General features: G+C 44.3%; 1 protein-coding gene across 1 annotated transcript in view; it reads right to left on the bottom strand.

The window, feature by feature from the left end:
* dnase2b (deoxyribonuclease II beta) overlaps positions 1-16,283 on the bottom strand; it is a 40,905-nt gene extending 24,622 nt beyond the window's left edge. Inside the window, exons 1-3 of the mRNA XM_063065061.1 lie at positions 16,105-16,283; positions 8,164-8,341; positions 6,781-6,859 (exon numbers count right to left, since the gene is read on the bottom strand). Of these exons, the coding sequence (XP_062921131.1) occupies positions 6,781-6,859; positions 8,164-8,341; positions 16,105-16,211 (364 nt within the window). The 5' untranslated portion in view covers positions 16,212-16,283. The remainder of the gene's footprint in view (positions 1-6,780; positions 6,860-8,163; positions 8,342-16,104) is intronic.
* Between the last annotated feature and the right edge of the window lie 7,088 nt (positions 16,284-23,371).

Genomic DNA, 23,371 nt, shown 5'->3' with positions numbered 1-23,371 from the left:
TCCCACAACCTACGGACTCACTTTCAAGGACTCTTCATCTCATGTTCCTGCTGCTGATTGGTTATTTACTGATTATTATTATTTCTTTCTTTTTGTATTTGCAGTTTGTTGCCTTTTGCACATTGGTTGGTGCGGTCTTTCATTGGTTCTATTATGGTTATTATTTTATTATGGATTTATTGAGTTTGCTCATAAGAAAATGAATCTCAGGGTTGCATATGGTAACATATATGTACTTTGGCATTAAATTTACTTTTAACTTTGAACCCTTTCATTCCTGGGTTCATGACAGAACTCCATCTGGTTCTCAAGTATTTTTCGGGGAATGACACTTGCTGTCTTTCTCTGGCCTGGTTAATACAACCACGCATGATGCTGGTGAGACAACAACTGGGCTACTGTGTGCAGTTCTGGTTGCCCAGCTATAGGAAGGATGACTTTGAGCTGGAAAGGATGTAGAGAAGATTCACAGGAATGGTTCTGAGATGGAGGGCTTGAGCTATTGAAGGGGAGGCTGGACAGACTGACTTTATTTTCCTGGAGCATAGGAGACTGAGAGAAATGACGGAATGTGGGAGGAAAACAGAGCACCCAGAGGAAACCCACACTATCTCAGGGAGAACATACAAACTCCTTACAAACATGGATGGGAATTGAACCTCGATCAGTGATCGCTGGTGAGTGATTGTGCTACTGTGCTTTTACACTTTATTCTGTATTGTACTACCTCAATGCACTGTGTACTGATCTGACCTGTATGAACAGTATGCAAGACAAACTTCCCTCTACCTCAGTATATGTGACAATAATAAACCAATTCCAATACCAGCCTCTAGGAAGAGGTACAGTTGACGTTTCAGGCCAAGACCCTGCGTCAGGACCAGCAACTTTGATGTGTGTTGCTTGAATTTCCAGCATCTGCAGATTTCCTCGTGTTTACCAACCTCTAGACTCACCACCCTAGAAACAAGTCGTGCAGCCCTCTGTTGGTCGGGTCAACCACGGATGTTGCATCTTGGCTGTCTACGTTTTGATGCTCAAGCCAGTACACAAGCCAGGGCAATACAATATGGAGAGCAAGCTGTGGCCCATGCAGCAGGTGCCCCCTCTCCGTGCAAATGATGAACCCAAAGGAATGGCAGAGACCGATACTGTTTGGCACCAGTGGCATCGCAGGAGCTGCCAGTCAGCATTGAAGAAAACATTAGGGGTTCCAGCTCCATCTTTTTCCTTGGGATTTACTCCCAAAGCCTTTCCCTTGAGGTACAAGGTAGCGGAGGTTTGACTTCAGAGATTTTCTTCTCTCATATGATTTGCCAACCTCAGTCGAGGAACCCCACCTGCCCAAAAGGAGTCAAGTATGACATATACTATACATTTTTTATCCCTTGTGTGAGCTGAGGCCTGATCCCTGTGTGAGGCCTCTCGCCATTTGGAAGATTGATTTGAGTTCAGGAATGAGACTAAATTTCATTGGGAAGTTGAAGTCCAAAGTCTGCAAGTCCAAGTCTGCTGGAGGCTGGAAGTCTTTCGTGGGCTTAAAGGACTGTGCGTGTGTGTGTGTGTGTGTGTGTGTGTGTGTGTGTGTGTGTGTATGTGTGAGGGAGGGAGGAAAGGGGCTTGTTTTGCTGTTGCGTGTTCTGTGTTGTTCTGACGAACATTTTGGGCTTGATATGTTGACACCAGAATGCGTGGGGACAATTGTGGGCTACTCCCTCGGGTATGCTGGTCATTAGCACAAATGATGTATTTCACTAATTGCTTCAATGTGCATTTGGATAAATAAACTTGAATCTTGAATTTAGCTGTGCTGTTCCTGGGTTTAAATATTGCAGGAAAGCAGCATCCATCATCAAGGACCCCCACGGTTCAGGACAGGCTCTCTTCTTGCTGCTGCCATCAGGAAGGAGGTACAGAAGCCTCAGGACCCCCACCATCATTTTCAGCAACATTTAGTACCCTTCATCCATCATGCTTTTGAACTAGAGGGGAAAACTTCACTCAATTTCACTTGCCCTATCACTGAGCTGTTCCCAAAACCTATGAAATTACTTCAGGCTCTTCATAAGACCATAAGACCTTAAGATGTAGGAGCAGAAATAAACCATTTGGCCCATCAAGTCTGCTCTGTTATTTCATCATGGCCGATCCAATTTTCATCAGCCCCAATCTCCTGCCCTCTTCCCCATATCTCTTCATGCCCTGACCAATCAAGAATCTATCAACCTTTGCCTTAGATATAAATAAAGACTTTGGCTCCACAGCTGCCTGTGGCAAACAATTCCACAGACTCACCACGCTCAGACTGAAGAAATTCTTCCTCATCTCTGTTCTAAAATAATGCCCCTCTACTCTGAGGCTGTGTCCTCTCGTCTTAGACTCTCCCACCATAGGAAACATCCTCTCCACATTGACCTCTATCAAGGCTACGTTCTTAATATTTATTGCTTACTTATTTATTGCTATTAATATTTCATATTTTTCCTTTCTTTTTGTATTTACATATTTTGTGGCATTTTGTATACTGGTTGTCTGTCCATCCTGTTGGGTGTGGTCTTTCATTGATTCTGTTGTGTTTCTTGTGTTCATCATGAATGTTTGCAAAAAAGTGAATCTCAGGGTTGTATATGGTGATGGATATACTTTGATAATAAATTTACTTTCAACTTTGAGCTTTGAACTTTAATTAACTGGCAAACACTGGTCTTGACTCACAAGCTCACTGATGTGAGATCTGAGAGTTTGCCACAAATGCTGAATTCACAGAACGATTGAATCAAACCTGGAGAGGAAAATACAAAACTAAAGTTTAAAAGTGACGAATTCATCCCGTAACATTGGCTTGTTGGGAAAAAACAGTGTGTGTTGAACAAATTCTGTGTTATACTCATATTTATCAAGGATTTTACTTCTTGTCACCCTGTTTATCTATCTGTGGTACGGCCATGAGATTGGCTGGTCAATGGTCAACAGCAGTAAGTTAATAAGTAATGTCCTTTCACAATTGATTAGATTATTCAAATACATGTTCAAATTCTTTCTGAGCAGGCTTAAGAGAGCTGGAGTACGCACATCAATACTCACCTTCGACAAGTGCACAGTAGAGTGCATCACTGCATGGGCAGTGATCGGTAGTGCAGTGGTCAGCACAACGCTTTGCGGTACCAGCGACGCAGGTTCAATTCCCACCGCTGTCTGTAAGGAGTTTGTATGTTCTCCCCGTGACCGTGTGGGTTTCCTCTGAGTGCTGCGGTTTCCTCCCAGACTTCAAAGACGTACCGGTTGGTAGGCTCATTAGTCAGTGTAAATTGTCCGATGATTAGACTAGGGTTTAATCGGGGGTTGCTGGGCAGTGTGGCTGGAAGAGCTGGAGGAACCTGATCCATGCTGTATCCCAATAAATAACGAAAATAATTAACACTACAGGAAGGCTTTACAACGGGTAGTCAAAACTGCCCAGTGCATCAGCTTACCCACCTGTATGGAAGAAGGTATAGAAACCTTAAATTCAGGAACAGTTATTACCCCTCAACCAGGGGGGATAACTTCACTCACCCCATCACTGAACTGTTCCCACAACCTATGGACTCACAACTCAAGGACTCTACAATTCACGTTCTCGATATTTATTACTTATTTAAATGTTTTTTTTCCCTTTCCTGCATTTGTACATTAGTTTTTTTCTCTGCCTTTGTGTGCAGTTTTACATTGATTCTTTTGTATTTCTTTTAAACTACTGTAAATGTCCACAGGGTAGTTTATGGTGACATACACTCATTGGCCACTTTATTAGGTACACCCGTACACTGCTCATTAATGCAAATATCTATGGAATTTGTTGCCACAGGTGGCAGTGGAGACCAAGTCATTGGGTGTACTTAAGGCAGAGATTGATAGGTATCTGAGTAGCCAGAGCATCAAAGGTTATGGTGAGAAGGCGGGGGAGTGGGACTAAATGGGAGAATGGATCAGCTCATGATAAAATGGCAGAGCAGACTCGATGGGCTGAATGGCTGACTTCTGCTCCTTTGTCTTATGGTCTTATCTAATCAGCTAATCATGTGGCAGCAACTCAATGCATAAAAGCATGCAGACATGGTCGAGAAGTTCAGTTGCTGTTCAGACCAAACATCAGAATGGGGAAGAAATGACTTTGACCATGAGATCAGCAGTGGAAAGAGTGAGCAATTTCCAGTTTCTGGGTGTCAGCATCTCTGAAGATCTAACCGGGGCCCAACATATCGATGCAGTTACAAAGAAGGCATGACAATGGCTATACTTCATTAGGAGTCAGAGGAGATTCGGTATGTTAACAAAGTTACTCGCAAATTTCTACACATGTACTGCGGAGAGCATTCCGACTGGTTGCATTACCGTTTGGTATGGGGGGGACGACGCGAGGGATTGAAATAAGGTGCAAAAATTTGTGAAGTCGGTCAGATCCATCATGGGCACTAGCCTCCCCAGCATTAAGGACATCTTCAAGGAGCAATGCCTCGAAAGAGCAGCATCTCCTTAAGGACCCCCATCACCCAGGATAAGCCCTATTCTCATTGCTACCAACAAAGAGGAGGTACAGGAGCCTGAAGGCACACACTCAATGATTCAGGAACAGCTTCTTCCCCTCCGCCATCAGATCTCTGAATGGACATTGAACCCATGAACACTACCTCACCTCTTTATTTTTCTCCTTTTGCACTATTTATCTAATTTAATGTTTTAAATATATATACTTACTGTAATTTACTGTTTATTATTATTATTATGATGTATCGCGATGTGCTGCTGCCACATAACAACAAATTTTACAGTGATATTAAACCTGATTCTGATTCTGAAATGATTGTTGGTACCAGATCAGTGTTTGAGTATCTCAGGCTACGTCTACACTACGCTGGAAAATTTTGAAAACGCCGGTTTCGAGTAAAAACGACAGGCGTACACACTAAGCATTTTTTAAAATATCTCTATCCACACTAACACAGATATTTGGGCGAATCTCCTCTACTGGGCACGCGCAGGACACACAGAAAACAAGCGAAGAGGAAATGTTGTACTTAATGCGCGTTTGTCCAGTTACAGAGTAGAAAAACTTAAAAGGAATTGCTCTTGGCTCTCGCGCAGGTGGACTTAAAACTAAAAAAAACAAATACTGGAGCGTATGGAGGCAACTGACACGGAGTTCACTGACAGTATGACCCGGCTGATGACGAACATTGAAAAACTGACTAACTCTGTTGCATTAATAAAGCACCTTGTTAAATGTATAAAACATGCCTGCATCAGTGTTATCTTGTATTTCCATACAATGTTACATTAGGCTGTTACACATCTATTGTCAGAGAAGTACTTGCATAAATAGGTAAACCACCTTCATACAAGCAAGGACAGAAAACAGGGTAAAGTGAGTAAACTTATTTATTCAGCAAGCTATGGGTCAAAGTATTTGGTGAGTACATTTCTAACTCTTCTGGCTTCAGTCTTGTTGCCATCTGTTCTGAAATTGTTAGGTTCTGCGAAGCGCAGAATCAAATATCGCTGTGATGATTGTATGCTCTAGTATCAATTGTTTGGCGACAATAAAGTAATAATAATAAGAAGAAAACAATGAAATGCCGGGCTGCCGCCATCTGTTCCGGCACGTCATGACAGCGGTTTTAAAACGCTCTGGTTACCCCGTCCACACTGCAACGGATATTAGGCGTTTTCAGATTTATTCACTCTGGAGACCGTTTCTGAAAATCTCCATTTTCGCGGGATGAAAACGTCATTTTAGTGTGGACAGAGGGTCAAAACGAAGAGAAAAAGCTTCGTTTTCAAAATTATCCGGTGTAGTGTGGACGTAGCCTCAGAAACTGCTTAACTCCTGGGATTTTCTCACACAATAGTCTAGAATTTACTGAGAATGGTGCAGAAAAACAAAGAAAATAAACAGCAGTCAGCAGCAGTTCTGTGGGTGAAAATGCCTCGTTAATGAGAGAGGTCAGAGGAGAATGGCCAGACTAGTTCAAGCTGACAGGAAGGCGAGAGTAACTCAAATAACCACACGTTACAACAGCGGTGTGCGGAAGAGCATCTCTGAACGCACAGCACGTTGAACCTTGAAGTGGATGGGCTACAGCAGCAGGAGACCATGAACATACACTCAGTTTTCACTTTATCAGGTACCTAATAAAGTGGCTGCTGAATGTGTATGTACTTTAATAATAATTTCACTTGGAACTTTGAACTTACCACTTTGTCAGTAAAAAAAACTACCTCTGACTTCTCCCTTAAACTTCTCTCCAGTCATTTTAAAACGATCTCCTGTTGTATTGCCATTGTCAACACAGGAAATGTCTCTGGCTATCCACTCTTCACCTCCTACCTTTCATCCTCTGTCGCTCCCAACAGGAAAACCCTAACTCACTCAAACTATTTTCATGAGACACGCTCTCTAATCCAATAAAGGGCTGCACAGTAGCAGAGCAGTTAGCGTTATGCTTTACAACACCAGCAATCACCAATCGGGGTTCGATTCCTGCCATGGCCTGTCAGGAGTCTGTAGGTTCTTCCCAGAACATGTGGGTTTCCTCCACGTGCTCCACTTTCCTCCCATATTCCAGAGGTGTACGGGTTAGGGTTAGTAAGTTGAGGACATGCTACGTTAGCAACACTTGCGGGCTGCCCCCAGCACAATCCTCTGACTGTTCCGGTCGTTGATGCAAACAACTCATTTCACTGCATGTCTTGACGTAGATGTGACAAACAGAGCTAATCTTTAATCCTTAATTTAGTTACCTTTTGTGTGTCCATGGAACGCGTCGTAAGGCATCGATGGCGGAGCATCATTGTAGATAAAGTAAGCGTGGTCGTTGACCTGTTTCCAAGGAAAAAATGATGACAGGCACTGCACCAAGCATAGCGTTCCTTAAAACTGCACAGGTATAACTGGGCTATCGTTGTGTGAAATCAGGATGGGACACCCTTAAGTAAGTAACCCATTTATTTATAGGGCAAGAAAAACACTAAGCACTCAGCAAACCATTCAGGTTACACTCAGTTACAAATACTTATCCAAAATGTGTGCCTGGGCCCCCTCTTACTGCAGCACAGTTCCACTGTTTCCATGGCACCATCCACAACCTGGTCCACAGTGCCCAGAGAACAAAACATAGCCAGGTGCTTTCAGTGCACTAGATTTATATTCTACCTGCGCCATGATGTCATCAGTTGGCACAGGTGCCAAATGGCAGCCTGTGGGAGGGACGGCAATGCTCTTAAACGGGCCAATCCCTAGCAGGGGGAAGCGGCTTTTCATGAGCAGGTAGGATGGAGACGTACTGACACAGCAAGGTAACAAGCTGGGTGTGTAGGCGGCAAGCGAACTTCAATGTTGCCAAGGATTGTTGGAGGGAGAAATTAAAGACTCCAGATCCCCCTGGGATTGAAGCCCTCTGTTGATCAGGGTCGACCATGGATGTTGCATCCTAGTTGCATTCAGTGAAAACCCAAGACAGGACAGTACGATATGGATAGCAAACTGTTGCCCATGCAACTGGCTCCCCCCTCTCCACACATCTGATGAACCCAAAGGAACGGCAGAGACCGACACAGTTTGGTCCCAGCAGCATCGCAGGAGTTGCCAGTCAGTGTTGAACTCAATGTAGGACTGCCTTAGGGACTCCAGCTCTGGATTTCTCCTTGGTGTTTAATCTCGAAGTCTTCCCTATGAGTGGGTGTAGCCACAGGGCAGCGGAGGTTTGAGATCAGAGTTTTCCTTCTCCTAGATGAGCTGCCAACCTTAGATGCTGAGCCCCATCTGCCGGGATACTTTCCTATAATTACTTTGGACAGTTACATGGATGTTTCGATGTAGTACATGTGGCAAACCTAATCGAATCTAACCTCTGAAGACCATTCACAAACCAGATGGATTTTTCAATCACTCAGTGGTATCTATTAGGAAGGTTTGATTTTTTTAAAATTCCAGATGTATTTTAATTACTTGAATTTAGTTCCTTCATGGGATTTGAACTCAAATTCTGGATTTAATTTTTAACCACTATGCCATCACACCCATGGAGTGCTCTGGAGGATAAAGGATAAGGGGACGTAAACGTTCTTTGACAGTAAACGTATTGTGAACTTTGAGTTTGACCACGCTGTACTGTTAACACTCACCTTTGACTGATGGGTGGCATAGAGCTGCTGTAAGGTTCTCCCCACTGCACTCTCTGTTGTGTTGACAAGATATTTTCCTTGCTGCCAGTCTGCAGTCCATGGATCCAGGTACATATATCTCAGTCCCAGACCAACAGATCGATGTTCCATGAGCCTGGGCAACTTGTACATGGCAAACCTAGGACGATATTCCAGGAGAAAAAACATAAGGAACTCATTTATAGTAAACAGCACAGGAACAGGCCCTTTGGTTTCCCTTTCACTAATAGTCCACTCTGCTCTCCTATCAGATTCCTTCTTCAGCAGTTTACCTTTTCAATAGACAATAGACAATAGACAAGAGGTGCAGGAGTAGGCCATTCGGCCTTTCGAGCCAGCACCGCCATTCACTGTGATCATGGCTGATCATCCACAATCAGTATCCAGTTCCTGCCTTATCCCCATAACCTTTGATTCCGCTATCTTTAAGAGCTCTATCCATCTCTTTCTTGAAAGCATCCAGAGACTTGGCCTCCACAGCCTTCTGGGGCAGAGCATTCCATATATCCACCACTCTCTGGGTGAAAAAGTTTTTCCTCAACTCCGTTCTAAATGGCCTACCCCTAATTCTTAAACTGTGGCCTCTGGTTCTGGACTCACCCATCAGCGGGAACATGCTTCCTGCCTGCAGCGTGTCCAATCCCTTAATAATCTTATATGTTTCAATCAGATCCCCTCTCAGCCTTCTAAATTCCAGTGTATACAAGCCCAGTCGCTCCAATCTTTCGACATATGACAGTCCCGCCATCCCAGGAATTAACCTTGTGAACCTACGCTGCACTCCCTCAATAGCAAGAATGTCCTTCCTCAAATTTGGAGACCAAAACTGCACACAGTACTCCAGGTGTGGTCTCACCAGGGCCCTGTACAGCTGCAGAAGGACCTCTTTGCTCTTATACTCAATTCCCCTTGTTATGAAGGCCAGCATGCCATTAGCTTTTTTCACTGCCTGCTGTACTTGCATGCTTGTTTTCAGTGACTGATGTACAAGAACACCTAGATCTCGTTGTGCTTCCCCTTTTCCTAACTTGACTCCATTTAGATAATAATCTGCCTTCCCGTTCTTACCACCAAAGTCGATAACCTCACACTTATCCACATTAAACTGCATCTGCCCACTCACCCAACCTGTCCAAGTCACCCTGCATTCTCATAACATCCTCCTCACATTTCACACTGCCTCCCAGCTTTGTGTCATCAGCAAATTTGCTAATGTTACTTTCAATTCCCTCATCTAAATCATTAATATATATTGTAAACAGCTGCGGTCCCAGCACTGAACCCTGCAGTACCCCACTGGTCACCGCCTGCCATTCGAAAAGGGACCCGTTAATCGCTACTCTTTGCTTTCTGTCAGCCAGCCAATTTTCAATCCATGTCAGTACTCTGCCCCCAATACCATGTGCCCTAATTTTGCCCACTGATCTCCTATGTGGGACTTTATCAAAGACTTTCTGAAAGTCCAGGTACACTACATCCACTGGCTCTCCCTTGTCCATTTTCATAGTTACATCCTCAAAAAATTCCCGAAGATTAGTCAAGCACGACTTCCCCTTCGTAAATCCATGCTGACTTGGACCAATCCTGTTACTGCTATCCAGATGTGTCGTAATTTCATCTTTTATAATTGACTCCAGCATATTTCCCACCACCGACATCAGGCTAACCGGTCTATAATTCCCTGTTTTCTCCCTTCCTCCCTTCTTGAAGAGAGGGACAACATTAGCCACCCTCCAATCCACAAGAACTGATCCTGAATCTATAGAACATTGGAAAATGATTACCAATGCATCCACGATTTCTAAAGCCACCTCCTCAAGTACCCTGGGATGGAGACCATTAGGTCCTGGGGACTTATCAGCCTTCAGACCCAACAGCCTATCCAACACCATTTCCTGCCTAACATAAATTTCCTTCAATTCATCCATTACCCTAGGTCTTTTGGCCACTATTACATCTGGGAGATTGTTTGTGTCTTTCCTAGTGTAGACAGATCCAGAGAACGCCTTCCCAGCATCCCAGCTTCTCACTTTAAACCCCTTTTTCCCACCCACCCACCCACCTGATCATTGCTGAGAGGGCAGCAATCTCTTCCTCCTCTTCCCGGAGTAACCTGGGGTATATCCCATCCAGCCCCAGGGACTTACCTATCCTAATTTTTTCCAGCATATGCTCTTTGTTAACGTCAACATGTTCTAGCATACTAGCCTGTTTTACATTGTCCTCACGTTTGTCAATGTTGAGTATTGAAGCAAGGACATCACCTACCTCTTCCAACTCGAGGCACGTTTCTTCTTTTATTCCTGATTGGTCCTACCCTCACTCTAGTTATCCTCCTGTTCTTTACATATGTGTAGAATGCCTTGGGGTGTATGGGGTGTCAGGGAGGGATAACACCTCTGGTGGGGGAACATGTCACGTCCTTTTCAAGGTGGTTAGTCCATCTTTGGTCCCCACCTGGCACTCAACTCTCACCTGTGGCTCCTCGTAGCTGTTTGCATGCGACAGCAGCCACACCCCGGGCAACGGCTTCGACAAGCCGGCTAAACCAGGTGAGGGTAGCCGATGGGTCTCAAACCCTCGGTGAGATAGGGAGTTGTCTATCCCAGCATGTGAAGACAGTCTCCGGCGGATTGAGTGGACGAGACCAATGGAAGGTCCAACGGTCAAGGCGGTCTCTGCAAGCGTCGTGGAACGTGTAGAGCAGGACAAGACACAGAAGACGTCCTGGTCATCCACTGCGCCTAGTCCCATCTCCAGCTGTCTCGACTCTGTCTTGCCACTGGATCCAGATGGGAATTGGGAAGAGAGAGTGAGGCTGACGCTGCGCAACTCTCCCTCACTTAAATCCAAATCACGCGCTAGTCTCGACACCATCATAATGGGGTCGAGGTCCTCATGGACGTCAACGATGGCCGAACACAGAATGCCTTGGGGTTTTCCAGGGGCGTATCTACGGAAAATAGAGCTTATGGCAAGCACTGAAATTGCGCTCCTGTCCAAACATCTGATACCTATGTTTTTGATAACCTTACCGTAATATCAGCTCAGAAATACAAGTCAAGCTCGTTAATCTTTTAATTAACAAATTATGGCACTACATGAAAATTATAACTGCTCCTTCCTTGCTTTCACTGATGCAAATTGGTCTATGTTGTGATCAAAGTCAGTTTTTTCAGTTTCTTCTCTTTCTACACTCAGCAGAGCAAGATCACAGAGTCTGCCTTGACCCAAGGAGGCTCTCAAATACGAAAGTATTAGTTTTAACTTGCTGAATGATCTCTCACAGCTGGCGATGGAAACTGCGATGGTTAGTATCATCCGAATAGCAATGCGAAGATTGGGGAAGATGTTCTCATCTCCATACGGAACAATAAATTCAAGAAGCTCTTCAGGTCTTGATATTTTCATGTTGACCCCCCTTGATAGCAACATTCTCCAATCCAAAATTTCTTCATATAGCTGCTGTCCATCAACATCAGAGCTGTACAATTCGCCCAAATTTTCGCATTTCTTCTTCAGGTCGTTACTATCGGCGCCTTAACACAGTCCCTCGACATCGAGAAGGAACCCAAACTTGGCGTTAGTGTTGTGCAAACGAGTGAACCTTTCGTCCATTTCTCTGAAGACGGTCGAGTGTTCACCTCATGACTCGTACCATTTCCTCCTTAGCTGTTAACCCAGTGTCTCTCGAGTTCTCATCAGCCATTCGTTTCTTTCATCTCTGACGTCTTTCAACTTCAATATTCTATTCTTGACGGAGACTGACTCCTTCTTCGAGTGACTCACTGACCAACACTTCTCTTTCATCATAAAAATGATCTCGGGGGCTTTCAAATCCAGGGCAGCATCGTGGAAGTTCATGCTTGGATCCTGCAGCCTCTTTTGAATACGGTCAATGCAAATGAGTACTTTGTTCCAAAATCCCAGCAACATCAGAAAATCGTAACTCAACATGCGGTTGTACCGCTGCCTTGCATCACTTCTTGTTTTCAATGTCTATCACGTCCTGCAGAACTTGAAGTATCTCCTCAAGGTACTTGTTGACGGGCTTCACTGCTTCTGTTCTTGCACTTCACCTGGTTTCGGACTCCGATTTAACAACCGCAGGCACGGCGTTTTGAGTTTTTCCCAGTGCTATGTTGAACGAGAGAAAAACAGGTAGAGGGCTTCGATGGTTCCAAAAAAACGGGACCATCATTGTATCAAAACTAAAACCACAAGGCTACTAAACAGCTTCCTCCCACAGGCAGTCAGACTGCTAAATAGCTGCTCCACCTGACTCTGCTTTGGACACTTTTAACTTGCACTGGACACTTATAACTGATTTTAACTGATGTGTGGCTGTTGTGTTTTACTATTTATTGTTATGTTTATTAATTAGTGTTGCGTTTATGATGTTATGATTGCACTGCCCCTGAGAAACGCTGTCTCATTCTGCCCTGCAGAGCTGATGTACGGTTAGAACGACAATAAAGTTTTTTGAATCTTGAATCTTCAATCCTGCTTGGCTGCATGTACACCCACCACGCTGAGTGAGTGATTGTCGCAATTCACAGACATTGGCAGGTTGTTTTTCTCACTTATTCTTTGATGAACACCACTTCTGTGTCCAGCCATCACAGCAGCGTTGTCATAGCACTGTGACCAACAATCTTGTATCTCCATTTCCTCCTTCTCTTGCTGTTTCAAGATGTCTTCAACCAAGCTCTCAGCAGACTTCTGGCTTATCTGGATAAAACCAAAGAAGGACTCTCTAACTCAGACTGTTTTCCTCTCAAAATCAACTTCCACACACCTCACTACTTCTGACATCTGCTCACGGTGTGCCTGATCAGGAGTCGAGTCGAACATGAGACCACAGTACTTGGCTTCTCAGTAAACTATGGCATGCCACCATGTGGATGAATTCGTTCTGGACCTGGTGAAAGATAAGACGTGGATCCAGGATGACTTCCCAAATGAGTGAGGTGTTCTTTTATGACAGGGTCAAAGATAGCCAGTAGTTTCAGTAAGCCAAGGAAATTTCCCACATTGGAGTTATCATCTAGCTGAAGTGACTCCCTGTGTCCTCACAAAGCCAGGTTCTGAGTCGCAGGGAATTTTATGCAGTGAAGGATTCTTGTCAAGATATCACGTCACTTCTGATTTTCCTTCTCAATCTGTGACTGAAATACAGTGTCAATAACTCCTCTGTTTCCAGCTAAATTTCTTTCCATTTCTTTCCACTGTGTGATGCATTCCTGATGATTCTTGGCATTTTCATGAACGCTAATCTTTTCAGGTGCTTTCCACTGGTTGAATCCACTTTCCTGCTCCAATGAGGATTGATGGTCTGACTGGGAATAGAGAAGACAACAGATGCAAAATGCAGACTTTTTAGAAGGGGAATAGACCAGCCATGAGCGAGTCACTTCCTCACCTTGACCATTTCCCAATTTCCTAATTTCCTCTTGAACCAAGTTTTGTTCATTGAGCGGTTATTTGTTAGTAGAAAAGGCCCTTCACTGTTCTGGAAATACTTCGAACCCAGCTTTATCATTTCTGTTCTCAACACGTCAGGCAGAATTGCTTTTCCAGTATCCTTGTTGAACTTCAGAAGTCCGGTGTCGTGCTGTTCAATCACTTCTGGTATGACAGTTTGAGGCTCTTTGACACCATCCAGTTCACTAGGTTCACTGTCGTCAGGTTCAATCCCGTCAGGTAAAAGCTCGTCAATAAACTCAACATCACCACCACCACCATCGTCTTCCCCTCCTGTCATGTCCACGTTCTCCGTGGCAGCCTCACTCTTAATCTCGTCATACTCAGATTTATCTGACTTGACTTCCACCTCGGCTTGTGACATATTTGTACTTGATCCACCTTTGGATTCTAACAAACTTGTAGCAGGTGCAGGCAACTTCATGGAATGTGTCGGGCTACTTGCTCTGGGCTTTTCAAAGAAAGGCATGAAGAACTTGCTCGACTTCTTGGCTTCCTCCACCTCCAACTTTCGTCTCTTCCATCCTTCAGCTCCACTTTCCTTCTTCTTCATGAAGAAACGTTTCATGGTCTTCTTACACAATGCTCTGAAATAAGGCCATCCTAGTGTTTCTCACCCGTGATAATCAAAGACAGATTATACATCTGAAGAAAATTCTTTTTTCACTATCCGAGGATGGCTAGTTTGACTTTAATGGGAACTGCTCAGTGACGCCCCCTGCCCCCTTCAAGTGGCACCCAGGGCACGTGCCATACCTGCCTACCTTAGTATGCCACTGGGGTTTTCCTTATCCTACTCACTAAGGCCTTCTCATGCCTCCTTCTAGCTCTCCTAGGTCCTGAAGTTCTTAAGCTCCTTCTTGTCTTATTTTATAACTCTCCAGAGCCCTGGAGTCTGATCCTTGCTTTCTCAACCTTAAATAAGCATCTTTCTTCCTCAACTAGATTTTCCACATCTGTTGTCAGTCTTGGTTCCTTCACCCTACCAGTCATTCCCTGACTCAGTGGGACAGACCTATCCAGAACCCTGTGCAAGTGTTTCCGAAACAACCTCCACATTTCACCTGTTCTCTTCCCTGAGAACATCCATTCCCCATTTACACTGCCAAGTTCATGCCGAATACCAAGATAAAGAAAGACACGAAGAGGGCTAAATGGAGCATAAGTTCTTGCATAGGCTGGAAGAGCAAAATGGCTCCCCCTCACCAAAGGAATGGCAGAGACTGATACAATTTGGCACCAGTGGCCTCACAGGAGTAACGGGTCTGTGGTGGCCAGTGCTATCATGTTTGCTGTTGTGTGCTGGGGCAGCAGGCTGAGGGTAGCAGACACCAACAGAATCAACAAACTTATTCATAAGGCTAGTGATGTTGTGGGGATGGAACTGGACTCTCTGACGGTGGTGTCTGAAAAGAGGATGCTGTCTAAGTTGCATGCCATCTTGGACAATGTCTCCCATCCACTACATAATGTACTGGGTGGGCACAGGAGTACATTCAGCCAGAGACTCATTCCACCGAGATGCAGCACAGAGCGTCATAGGAAGTCATTCCTGCCTGTGGCCATCAAACTTTACAACTCCTCCCTTGGAGGGTCAGACACCCTGAGCCGATAGGCTGGTCCTGGACTTATTTCATAATTTACTGGCATAATTTACATATTACTATTTAACTATTTATGGTTCTGTTACTATTTATTACTTATGGTGCAACTGTAACGAAAACCAATTTCCCCCGGGATCAATAAAGTATGACTATGACTATGACTATCAACCAGTGTAAGACTGTATGTAAGACTGTAAATGTAAGACTGCCTTAAGGATTTCAGCTCTGGACTTTTCCCCCAGGATTTACTCCTGAAGCCTTCCCCATGAGTGAGTATACCCGCAATGTAGCGGAGGCTTGAGATCAGACTTTTCCTTCTCCGAGATGAGCTGCCAACCTCGGCAGATGAGCCCCACCTGCCCAAAGCTTCTGGTTTTAAGGTGCCACTAGCCTGCCTTTGCCCTTTCTCCTGTCAATCGAAACGGTTTCACCGGGCTTAGTAGCTAAGCCACGTGTGAAGGCGAGGAGCTCAATTTGGTTGTCGGAAGCTACTTGAGACAAACACCATAGGGAGCATTTAATAGGTAGTGGGAGCTTGTCCCCCATTACCACCCCCAGCTATGACAACCTTAAGCAGCCACAAACTGTATAGTGACCAAATGCTACCTTGAGATTCATTTATGTGCAAGCATTTACAGGAAAATATAGCAATACAATGAAATTTATGAAAAACTATAGATAGGAAAGACTGACAGACAACCGAAGTGCAAAAAAGACAAATTGTGTAAATAATAATAAAAATTTCTGAGAACATGAGTTGTAGAGTCCTTGGAAGTGAGTTTAAAGCTTGTTCAGGCACCATGGTTGTACTCACCAATCCACTGCTTGGCCCAACTCATTTCTGCAGGAGATCTCAGCCACACTGGGAGCAACGTGAGCTGTTATCAGAAGGAGCAGAGAACAAACAGCTTCTGCCCCCATTTCAGAAGCTGCTCAATTAGCAATCTAAATCTCTGATGGTCGCTCCTGCAGAGAAAGCTGCCTCCAGCCAGAATCAATTCGCTGAATTGTCATTACGAAAGCAGAAGTGACACTGTACAAAATCACTTCACGAAGAGTTAATGGCCCCTCTTTGCATACTCTCTGCTGAGCTTTGAAATTGTTTGCCTTTTCACGTGCCTGCAGAGATCAGCATCTTCAGAACACAGTGAGATAGATCTCATGAATAACTTCACTCACCTCAACTCTGAACTGATCCTACGGCCTCAGTTTCAAAGACTCTGCAAATCACCTTCTCGGTGTTATTTATTTATTTATTATTACTTTTAATTTTTTAATTTGCACAGTTTGTCTTCTTTTGCACGTTGTCAGTCTTCGTGTGTAGTTTTTCACTGACTCCATTGTATTTCTATGTATTTATTGTGTATGCCTGCAAGAAAGCATATCTCAGGCACTGTACAGTGACATACAGTATATGTACTTTGATCATAAATTTACTTTTAACTTTGAACTTTTGAAATTTGAAAAATTGCGGCTGAGATGTGGAGCTTCATCCCTCCGGAGTTTCTAACTTTTTTACAATTTTGAAAGAAAATGGAACCGGATTCAGCTTTTAGACATAGAACATGAACCTGAATCAGATTCAGATTCATTTATTTAACACACACAAAATGCTGCAGGAACTCAGAGGGTCTGACAGCATCAAAGGAAACCAGGTGTTCAAAACCCTTTTTTGTGGCATGGAACCTGACGGCTAACAATGGTGTTTATGGACCCCAGGTAGGGAACACCCGTAAAGGAATAAAGAGTCGATGTTTTGGGCCGAGACCCTTCTTCAGGACCTCTGGATTTCCAGTATTTGCAGAATCTCTTGTGTTTCTCATTCACTTCTCATACATGCATCGAAATATACGTGAAACAGCCAACACAATCAAAGGATGGGCTGAGGGCAGCCCGCAAGTCAGATCAGAATCAGGTTTATTGTCACTGACATAGTGTATGTTGTGCAACATAAAAATTTTTGCAATGCATAAGTATTACTATAAATTATTGTAAGAATATATTTTTAAAAGGTATAAAAAACAAAGGTTGTATTCGTGGGTTCATGGACCACGGAGGGGGAGAAGCTGTTCCTGAAACATTGACTATATGTCTGCAGGCTCCTGTAGCTCCTCCTTGCTGATACTAATGAGAAGAGGGCTTTCTGGATGCTGGAGAGGCCAATGCCCATGATGGAGCTGGCTGAGTTTACAACCCTCTGTAGCTTTCTCTGATCCTGTGCAGTGGCCCCCACCCCTCCGTACCAGACGGTGATGCAACTGCCAGTCCATCATGGGATCTGAACCACTGGATGAGCATCCTTTTGGAGACAAGTCCACTAATTTAAGCGTTGTTACCCTATACAAAGACTTGGATGATAAAATGTTGTCTGTCTGAAAAAGTCTAAACCTTAACACCTCACATGTGCCTTAACAAAGGGGAAGAAGTGAAACATTTTAGGCAAACATAGCATATTTTTTGTCCCCTAGCATCCTCCAGAGGATTGTTACCAGTGTTTGCTGCATCCTGTCCTACCCTGAACAGAAGAGTGTTTGCTACCGGTCTGTGAGAGAAATGAAAGCTCCTCGACTGTGGGCTGGCCAAAGCCTGTAGGACCATAAGACACCTGAGCAGAATCAGGCATTGGCCCATCGAGTCCACACTGCCATTCCATCATGATTGATTTATTATCCCTCTCAACGTCACTCTCCTGACTTCTTCCCGTAACCTTTGAAGCCGTGGCTAATCAAGAATCTGTCAACCTTTACTTTGAATATACCCAATGACTTGGCCAATATAGCAGTCTGTGACAATGAATTCCACGGATTCTCTACCCTCTGGATAAAGAAATTCCTCCTCATCTCTGTTCTAAATGGATTTCCCTATTCTGAGGGTGAGTCCGCTGGTCCTAGACTCCTCAACTATAGGAAACATCCTCTCCACATCTACTCCATCTTGGCTGTTAAACATTCAATAGGCTTCAGTGAATTCCCCCACCCCACTTTCTCCTAGATTCCACCAAGTACAGACCCAGAGCCATGCTCCTCATATGTTAACCCTTTCATTCCCAGAATCATTCTTTTGAACCTCCTCTGAGCCCTCTCGAATGTCAGCACATCCTTTCTTAGATAAGGGTCCAGAACTGCTCACAATACTCCAAGTGAGTCTTCAACAGTGCTTTATAAAGCTTCAGCATTATATCCTTGCTTTTATATTCTGGTTCTCTCAAAATTAATTCCAACATTGTATTCGCCTTCCTCGCAACTGACTCAACCTTCAAGTTAACCTTTAGGGAATGGACTCCCAAGTCCCTTTGCACCTCTGAGTTTTGAATTTTCTCCCTGTTTAGAAAATAGTCTATGCTTTTATTCCTTCTACCAAGGTACATGACCATACACTTCCCTGCACTATATTCCATTTCCTACCTCTTTGCTCAGATGATTCTGCAACATCCCTGCTTCCCCAACACAACTGCCCCTCCACCTATCTTTGTATCATCCAAAACCTTAGCCATAAAGCCATCAATTCCATCATCCAAACTACTGACGCATAACATGAAAAGACGCGGTCCCAATGCCGACCCCTGAGGAACACCACTTGTTACCAGCAGCCAAGCAGAATAGACCCCTTTTATTCCCACTCTTTGCCTCCTTGCCAATCAGCCACTGCTCTTGTAATCTTATCTCTCCTGAAATACTATGGGCTCTTATTTTGTTAAACAGCCTCATGTGTGGCACCTTGTCAAAGGCCTTCTGAAAATCCAAGTACACAACATTGACCGATTCTCCTTTGTCTGAAGTACTTGTTAATTCTTCAAAGATTTCCAACAGATTTGTCAGGTAAGATTTTCCCTTGAGGGAACCATGCTGATGATGGCCTGTTTTATCATTGCCTCTGAGTACCCCAAACCACATCCTTATCAACTGACTCCAACATCTTCCCAACCACTGAGGTCAGACTAACTGGCCTGTAGTTTCCTTTCTCCTGCCTCTCTCCCTGTTGAAGAGTGGAGAGACATTTGCAATTTTTGAGTCCTCAAGAACAATGCCTGAATCTATTGATTCTTGAAAGATCATTACTGATGCCTCCACAATCTCTTCAGCTACCACTTTCAGAACCCTCAGGTGCAGTCCATCTAGTCCAGGTAGCCTACCTACCTTCAGACCTTTCCGCTTCCTAACTACCTTCTCCCTAGTGAAGGCAACTTCACTCACTTCTGCTCCACAACTCCCCCTCCACCCTGAACTTGCGGCACACTGCTTCTGTCATCCACCATGAAGACTGATGCAAAATACTTATTCAGTTCATCTGCCATTTCTTTGTCCCCATTACTACCTCTCCAGTATCATTTTCCAGCAGTCTGATATCTACTCTCAACTCTCTTTTACACTTTACATATCTGAAAAAAATTTTGGTATCTTCTTTGAGATTATTGGCTAGCTTACCTTCACATTTCATATTTTCCCTCCTTATGGCTTTTTTAGTTATTTTCTGTTGGTTGTTGAAAGATTCCCAATCCTCTCACTTCCCACTGAATTTTGCTCTATTATATTCCCTCTACTGCTTCAGGGTTTAATGTTTGCTTTGACTTCCCTTGTCAGCCACGGTTGTGTCATCCTGCTTTTAGAATTCTTCTTTTTCTTTGGGATACACCTATCCTGGGCCTTTCAAATTACTCCCAGAAACTCCAGCCATTGCTGCTCTACCCTCGTCCCTTCCAGTCTCCCCTACTAATCCATTTCAGCCAACTCCTCACTCATGCAATACTGATACATTTCACTTTAGCTTCCCCCTCTTAAGCTGCAGGGTGAATTCTATCATACTATGATAACTGCCTCCTAAGCATTCTTTTACTTTAAGCTCCCTCATCAAATCTAGTTCATTGCACAACATCCAGTCCAGAATAGCTGATCCCCAGTGGGCTTAGCCACAAGCTGCTCTAAAAAGACACCTCAAAGGCATGCTACAAATTGTCTCTCTAGGGATCCAGCATGAACCTAATTATCCCACTCTACCTGCATATTAAAATCTCCCACATCAATCGTAACATATCGTAACATTATTTCAATGAGATCCCCCCCAGCCTTCTAAAGACCAGCAAGAACTAGCCCAGAGGCATCAAAGAGTCTGCATAAGTTAACCCTTTAATTCCTGGAATTATTCTCACGAACCTCCTCTGACTTTTCCCTGTAGAAGTGGGATGCAGGGGATTCGTTGCTACATCTACGACCAGTCTATTGAAGAAGATGGGGGTGAAGGGTCACTCCCTCCAGCAAGCAATCAAGTCCTTGTCAAATACAGCAGAAGAAAGCAGCAATTGGATTTGGAGTAAAAGGAAAGACAACAACTGGGCTGCAAGATGAAGACAGGAGGGTATGGGACTGAGGGGGGTGTATCTGGGATGCCAGGTAGCACCGTTGAGCCCTCTGGAGACGTCGTGGGCTTATCAACGAAATGTCAAAGAAGGAGGGTGCCCACCTGATGACCCCGATAACGTATCTACCCTCCCTCCTTGTCACCACTCCAAACCCACCGCCAACATCGAGAGTGCCGACTTACCATAGGGACTGAAATATCAAGTCCTAATAGCTCTACTTCTACTTCTTAGGGAAAGAGCTCATAACTGCCCACAATGTTCACAGTTATAGACACACAGTGCGGAGTATCCTTACTGGTCGTATCACAGCCTGGTATGGAAAAACTAACCTCCAAGAACACAAAAGCTTTTAAAAAAAGTGGTGGATACAGCCCAATCCAACACAGGAAAAGCTCTCCCCACCACTGAGCATATCTACAAGGAAAGCTTCACAGAATACAGCACCCATTATACAGGAGCCCCACCATCCAGGCCATGCTCTCTTCTCACCGCTGCTATCAGGAAGAAGGTACAGGAACCTCAGGACCCACACCACTGAGTTTAGGAACAGTTACTACCCCTCAACCATCAGGCTCTTGAAACAGAAGGGATAACTTCACTCACCACAACTCTGGACCGATTCTACGACCTACAGACTCACTTTCAAGGACTCTTGATCTCATGTTCTCTTATTTATTTATTCTTTTTTTTGTATCTATAGTTTGTATTCTTTTGCACATTGGTTATTTATCAGACTTGGTGTGTAGCTTTTCATTGATTCTATTGTATTTCTTCGCTCTGCTGTGAATGACTGTAAGAAAATGAATCTCAGGGTGGTGACATATATGTACTTAGATAATAAACAGACGTTGAAACATAGAAACATTGAAAACCTACAGCACAATACAGGCCCTTCGGCCCACAATGCTGTGCCAAACATGTACTTATTTGAGAAATTATCTAGGGTTACCCATAGCCCTCTATTTTTCTAAGCTCGATGCACCTGTCCAGGTGTCTCTTAAAAGACCTTATCATATCCGCCTCCACCACCATTGCCGGCAGCCCATTCCACGCGCTCACTACTCTCTGAGTAAAAAACTTACCCCTGACATCTCCTCTGTACCTACTTCCAAGCACCGTAAAACTGTGCCCCCTCATGCTAGCCATTTCAGCCCTGGGAAAGAGCCTCTGACTATCCACACAATCAATCCCTCTCATTATCTTATCCGCCTCTATCAGGTCACCTCTCATCCTCCGTCGCTTCAAGAAAAAAACGCAGAGTTCATTCAACCTATTCTCGTAAGGCATGCTCCCTAATCCAGGCAACATCCTTGTAAATCTCCTCTGCACCCTTTCTATGGTTTCCACATCCTTCCTGTAGTGAGGCAACCAGAAATGAGCACAGTACTCCAAGTGGGGTCTGACCAGGGTCCTATACAGCTGTAACGTTACCTCTGGGCTCTTAAACTCAATCCCATGATTGATGAAGGCCAATGCACCGTATGCCTTCTTAACCACAGAGTCAACCTGCGCATCAGCTTTGAGTGTCCTATGGACTCGGACCCCAAGATCCTTCTGATCCTCCACACTGCCAAGAGTCTTACTATTAATACTTTATTCTGCCATCATATTTGACCTACCAAAATGAACCACCTCACACTTATCTGGGTTGAACTCCATCTGCCACTTCTCAGCCCAGTTTTGCATCCTATCAATGTCCCGCTGTAACCTCTGACAGCCCTCTACACTATCCACAACACCCCCAACCTTTGTGTCAGCAACAAATTTACTAACCCATCCCTCCACTTCCTCATCCAGGTCATTTATAAAAATCACAAAGAGAAGGGGGTCACAGAATAGATCCCTGAGGCACACCACTGGTCACCCACCTCCATGCAGAATGTGACTAGTTCACAACCACTCTTTGCCCTCTGTGGGCAAACCAATTCTGGATCCATAAAGCAAGGTCCCCATGAATCCCATGCCTCCTTACTTTCTCAATAACCCTTGCATGGGGTACCTTATCAAATGCCTTGCTGAAATCTATACACACCACACCTACTGCTCTACCTTCATCAACGTGGTTAGTCACATCCTTGAAAAATTCAATCAGGCTCGTAAGACACGACCTGCCTTTGACAAAGCCATGCTGACTATTCCTAATCATATTATACCTCTCCAAATGTTCATAAATCCTGCCTCTCAAGATCTTTTCCATCAACTTACCAACCACTGAAGTAAGACTCACTGGTCTATAATTTCCTGAGCTATCGCTACTTCTTCTCTTGAATAAGGGAACAACATTTGCAACCCTCTAATCGTCTGGAACCTCTCCCGTCCCCATTGATGATGCAAAGATCATTGCCAGAGGCTCAGCAATCTCCTCCCTCGCCTCCCACAGTAGCCTGGGGTACATCTTTGAACTTCGGAAATTTGAGAAATATTCGAATACTCCCTGCCTGTGAGGTGGCTAAAGTCCAGATTCACTGCCCCACAGAGGAGATGAGTCTGAGGGAAAGTGTGAAATGAATTGGCTGCACAACAGAAAGGTGCCAGGAAAAGTCCGCAGGTCAGGCAGCATCCGATGTGCATTATAAATTAGTTGATTATTGTCATATAGAGTCATAGATCACTACAGCAGAAACAGGCCCTTCAGCCCCTCTAGTCCATGCCAAGCTATTATTCCGTCTACTCCTATCAACCCGCACCCAGACTGCAGCCCCCCCCATACCCTTCCCCTCCGTGT

This window comes from Mobula hypostoma, chromosome 12 (assembly GCF_963921235.1).
Source record: "Mobula hypostoma chromosome 12, sMobHyp1.1, whole genome shotgun sequence".
NCBI lineage: Eukaryota > Metazoa > Chordata > Chondrichthyes > Myliobatiformes > Myliobatidae > Mobula > Mobula hypostoma.
This window is presented reverse-complemented; position numbering and strand designations above follow the sequence as displayed.